The sequence below is a fragment of the Saprolegnia diclina genome, assembly GCF_000281045.1.
Source record: "Saprolegnia diclina VS20 unplaced genomic scaffold supercont1.134, whole genome shotgun sequence".
Classification (NCBI taxonomy): domain Eukaryota; phylum Oomycota; class Saprolegniomycetes; order Saprolegniales; family Saprolegniaceae; genus Saprolegnia; species Saprolegnia diclina.
Genome location: NW_008246201.1, coordinates 52,849 through 57,312, shown reverse-complemented (window position 1 = coordinate 57,312; position 4,464 = coordinate 52,849). Strand labels below are relative to the sequence as shown.

The window sequence follows — 4,464 nt, the reverse complement described above, 5'->3', positions numbered from 1 at the left end:
CGCATCCTGCGCGAGCAGGTTACCAGCACCATGGCGCGTAGCGCAGCCGTGACCAGATAACGAGGCGGCGCGAAGTGACGACGAATTGGAATTGGCGGGCAGTGTGTTCAAGGCCCGGCAACCTCTACTGCAGCATCAGTACATCGTGCACATAAGACCGCCACCACAGAGCGAGTGGTCCGACCCGGACAACCAACGCCTTGTCAACGACTACGTCGGGCTCACGACGTCCCGTGCATTAGACGGACAGTGCGCGGTCATTCGACGCACGCCTGGCGCCTATCAGTTTCTCGATCATATCTGACAAGTCGCCATCCAATGGTTTACACTTGTAGAGAGGCCCGGCAACGGCCAGCTCGGGTGTCCCGATTCCATTGCAGTCCAATCATGACGCCGGTACTTTTCAGCGACGCCATGATTGAGATCGTGGTTCCCCCTGGTGTAGAGCCTAACGGCTTTCACTCCAACCAGAATCCCTTCTTCGTCAGCGCTGTCGGCAAAATGCAAAGTCGTAAAGGGAAAACTCAAGTCAGGCAGGCCTCGTTGTCGTGGGAAGCTGTTGATCGGCCCCAAATTGCCGTTTACCGATGGGTGCATGCGCACTACAATGGGAAATGTGCGATTAGCCCACCGTAGCGCGCAAGCAGCGAGCGAGCGACAGCACCCAACGTCGCTTGACCGGCAGCCAGCTCAATATTCCAACACGACCGACACACAGCTATTTCTACCACCCGAACGCAATACGTACACACGATCTACTGTCTGCGGTTGGCCGACGCCTTCAACTGCGAGTCAACTAAGATCCAAACGACTTTGCCGGCGGGTGGTGTCAGTGGGCGAGATGCGACGGCGCGTTCGAATGCACCGTGCACAAGTTCCTCACCGACAGGCTTCGAAATCGAACTCCTTCGTGTGACTCGAAACCAGCCGTCATGGCCAAAACGATGCTCCAACGCAGTGCTGCGTCTGAGACCCAACGCTAGCATCCAGTGGTGGTGGTATACGAACCCACCAACTGACCGTCGACCGTCCTTCGCACCGACCACATTGCACGATTCATATCATTCCAAACCGGAATGTATGTTGCCCATGATACCGTACGGTGACATCCTCGACATCTATGTCAACAACCATGCCAACCTAGTATTAGCGTCGTTTTCAAATAGACAGGAGCCATCAAACTTCTAGCTCCTGGGCTCGACTCGAGCTCATTTGACGCACCTCAGGGCCTCTTGCGCATCCGAACGGAATGCGACCGATTGGGACGTTCCTCGAGACGAAGACAGAGACCTTGCCCTATCATCGATCAACCCTTCGAGCCTTGCCACGTTCGACGGCGATGCATTCGAACCAGCCCATCTTGTGAGTAACCCGTCATTGACAAGCAGTCGGTTCCAGCACCGCGAGCGACTTTGCTCGAGTCACTTTGCCTTTTCCCTTTGCTACAACAAGCGCGATGCTACTGCTTCTCTCGACGACGCTGCTTCTTGCGGCCTCGCTGCAGTCGGTTGTCGGCCACGGCCACCTCGTGGACCCCGTACCCGCGTTCACGGACAAGTACGGTGACCCGTCCAAGTTTGCTGCCACTTTGAATGGACCCACGGTGCTTCCCGGCAGCTCGTACGAACAAGGCCCGGACTGGAACACGGACCAGTTCACCAAGCACTTCAAGGCCAGCTCGTTCAAAACGCTCAAGGCCTTTTTGGACGCGTACCCGACCGGCGGCGACTGCGGTATTACTGATTCCAACGGCCCGGCGCAACCGTTGCCGAGCACCGTCAAGTGGGCCAACGGCCAAGAAGGCTTCATTTCGTCGCACCAAGGACCGTGCGAGCTCTGGTGCGACGAGACGCGCGTCTTCCAGGATGACAACTGCGCCGCCAATGTCCCCGATGGCTTTATGTCGATCGACACGTCCAAGTGCTCTGGGGCGAAGCGACTGACGATGCTCTGGCTCGCGTTGCATACACCAGAGTGGCAAGTGTACAAAAACTGCGTCAACCTCAGCGGCGTGGCGCCGGGTCCTGGCCCCAACCCGAACCCGAGCCCCAGCCCCAGCGGATCATCGGGACCTTCGCCGAGCCCGACGCCCGAGTACCCGTCGCCTCGCCCGTCGCCGCGTCCATCGGTTAGCCCGACGCCGAGCCCGTCCGTGAACCCGAACGATCCGATTCAAGGCTGGAAGCAATGCGGTGGCGCCGGCTACAGTGGCAACACCAAGTGCGTCAACGGGTTCCAGTGCACGAGCCTCTCGTTGACGTACTCGCAGTGCATGCCCTACTCGAACAACAAGGGCCAAGTGACTCGCTACGGCCAGTGCGGCGGCTTGTACTACACGGGCAGCACCGAGTGCAGCAAAGATGACTCGTGCGTCGCCAGCGGTCCGTGGTTCTCGCAGTGCCTCCCCGGCGCCAACTAAGGCATGCAATTGGTGCAAGGACTGCGTGTCGTCTCTCGTCTTCAATAGTCTATCTACTTGTAACTATATACGCTGCGTAATGCATGCTTGTCTACCTATACATGAGCAACATAAGACTTCAATGGTTCGATGGCCCACCAAATCAAGTACTAGTAAGCTCACTCGACAGGATCGCCCTCCTTCTCAATGGGAAGCAAGGATTGGTGGAATTCGTCGCCATTTTAGCTAATCCCGGGACTCTAGCGCCTCGGATTGGCCAATTCGGCCGTATATCCACCAATCAGGCGATAACGTATCTTCCGACCATCGAGCCCAACCGATCCATGGCGCTTCTTTCTACAGACAGTAGCGGTCTCCAGTAGCTACGACAACATGTCCATTTCGTGTTATGTCGACGGTGGTGCGATTGCTTCCTTGGCTGCTGCTTTGTTGAGATACGGCGAGACGTACTTGAGGATGTAGCTATACACCAGCTCAAGCTCTTCCATCGAGCGTTCGTTGGCCGTCTCGGCATCTTCGTCCAGCACACTGCGGACCCACTGAACCCGCTCGAGAAGTCGACGCACGCGGTCCTTCTTGGCTTCATGCATCGGGTCGTTCATATGGGTCACATACGTCTCGTAGGCGTGCTCGACGGCAAGCACATCGTGGCGGTACGTGGCGCAGAGCATCGCATGCTACAGCTGCATCTAGAATCCCCAACAAGCAAAAGAGATAGTGTACCTCTCGCCAGTACGGCGTCGTTGACTTGTCGTCCTGCACCGAGTCGCTTGTCAACGTCGTTGGCACGTTCAGAACACTCGTGTAGGGCAGCACGACCCGATCAATGGACTGCCAGACACGCTCCAGCTCTTCGAGCGATCGCGCTATATGGGTACTGCGGTCTTCGGTCAAGACGGCGGCGCAGTGCTCGATCTCTTGCAGCGACGACGTCGCGTCACGGCCGCGGTCCGTCAAGTGCTGCCGGAGCGCCGAACACACGGTGAGAACATCGGCCTCGTACTTGTCTTTGAGTCCTGCCAGCTACGCCAAACGAGTGCATGGGATGACGAGAAATACATTTGACAGGACGTACTTGTAGCCAGTAGAGGTCGGATGTGTCGGGGCGTGAGCTACTGCTGCCAAAGGATGCGCTGTCGTCGGCCCATGTTGTCGTTGTCGTCGTGGGGTGCAGCGTGCCATCGGCTGTGCTGCTGGCTGTCGTTGTCATCGACACGTACGACGCAGATGACGCTTTGCGCCCAAATGATACTTCTTCGACGTGCAGTTTGCTCAGGTACGGCAGCACGATGCTGTGAATGTACTTGTGGACGCGATCAAGGTCCTCGTGGCCCCGGCACGTGGTGTCGTCGTCGAGCACTTCGACGCAATACTCGACGTACCTAGAGATCGCATGGTCATCAGGCATCGCAGGAAGGCGCGGTGTGCGTACTTGATGAGCCGCTCGAGCTTGGCGCGCTGCTCGTCCGTGCCATGCCACTGCTGCAGCGTCTTGTGGAACGACTGGAAGACTTGGATTGCGCTGTCGTGGTGCGCCGCCTTAAGCTCTGCGTGCTACTCAACTCTGTGCGATGTGCTGTCTTCATACGGCGTACGCACCTGCGCCCAGTAGCTGGTGGCGGCCGTGTCCATCTCGCTGCTGCGCTCGGTGATGGTTGTGGCACTTGGTCGAGAGTGCGCTGCATCTGTCTCGATTTTTAATCGGGCCCAGTGCAAAATTGTTTTATGGGTCCCTCCATCATCTTGCTTTCAGTATGCAATGTGGAAACCAGGGTACCTAAATAGTATTTGGGGTACCCCATAAATTGATGGATGCACCAGCTGGTGCCGTTTTATGTCCAAATGGCCGTACATTCGCCGTACACTGTACAAGGAATCGTGAACAATTATCTTGGCATTTGTATGCGCTGTTCACTGCTCGTACGTCTCGTCCATGTACGGTGCTATCACTTTTTGGCTTCCTGCATCAAGCCGAAGAGTTGAGTGAATGCACGCCGATCGACACCCCCTCTATCTATCTATCTATCTATCTATCTATCTATCTA

General features: G+C 56.7%; 2 protein-coding genes across 2 annotated transcripts; one reads left to right on the top strand and one right to left on the bottom strand.

Moving 5' to 3' along the window:
* Window positions 1-1,456: 1,456 nt before the first annotated feature.
* Window positions 1,457-2,526, top strand: SDRG_16534 (hypothetical protein; the record flags this gene model as incomplete). The annotated part of the gene is made up of 1 exon (XM_008622749.1): window positions 1,457-2,526. The coding sequence occupies one exon, from the start codon at window positions 1,457-1,459 to the stop codon at window positions 2,417-2,419; it is 963 nt and encodes a 320-aa protein (XP_008620971.1). The 3' UTR covers window positions 2,420-2,526.
* A 241-nt stretch (window positions 2,527-2,767) lies between these two features.
* On the bottom strand, window positions 2,768-4,099 carry SDRG_16533 (hypothetical protein). The gene is made up of 5 exons (XM_008622748.1): window positions 4,019-4,099; window positions 3,852-3,973; window positions 3,495-3,801; window positions 3,143-3,442; window positions 2,768-3,096 (listed from the first exon to the last, which is right to left on the bottom strand). Exons 1-5 carry the CDS (start codon window positions 4,049-4,051, stop codon window positions 2,806-2,808), a joined length of 1,053 nt encoding a protein of 350 aa, XP_008620970.1. The 5' UTR covers window positions 4,052-4,099; the 3' UTR covers window positions 2,768-2,805.
* Window positions 4,100-4,464: the final 365 nt, after the last annotated feature.

What these genes read in the sequence shown, in the direction of transcription:
- SDRG_16533 (XM_008622748.1), bottom strand. Translation starts at nt 4,051, where the DNA reads ATGGACACGGCCGCCACCAGCTACTGGGCGCAG. An exon ending in CCGACCTCTACTGGCTACAA is followed by an intron (nt 3,443 to 3,494) that starts GTACGTCCTGTC and finishes CGTTTGGCGTAG; the next exon opens with CTGGCAGGACTCAAAGACAA. An exon ending in CGACGCCGTACTGGCGAGAG is followed by an intron (nt 3,097 to 3,142) that starts GTACACTATCTC and finishes ATGCAGCTGTAG; the next exon opens with CATGCGATGCTCTGCGCCAC.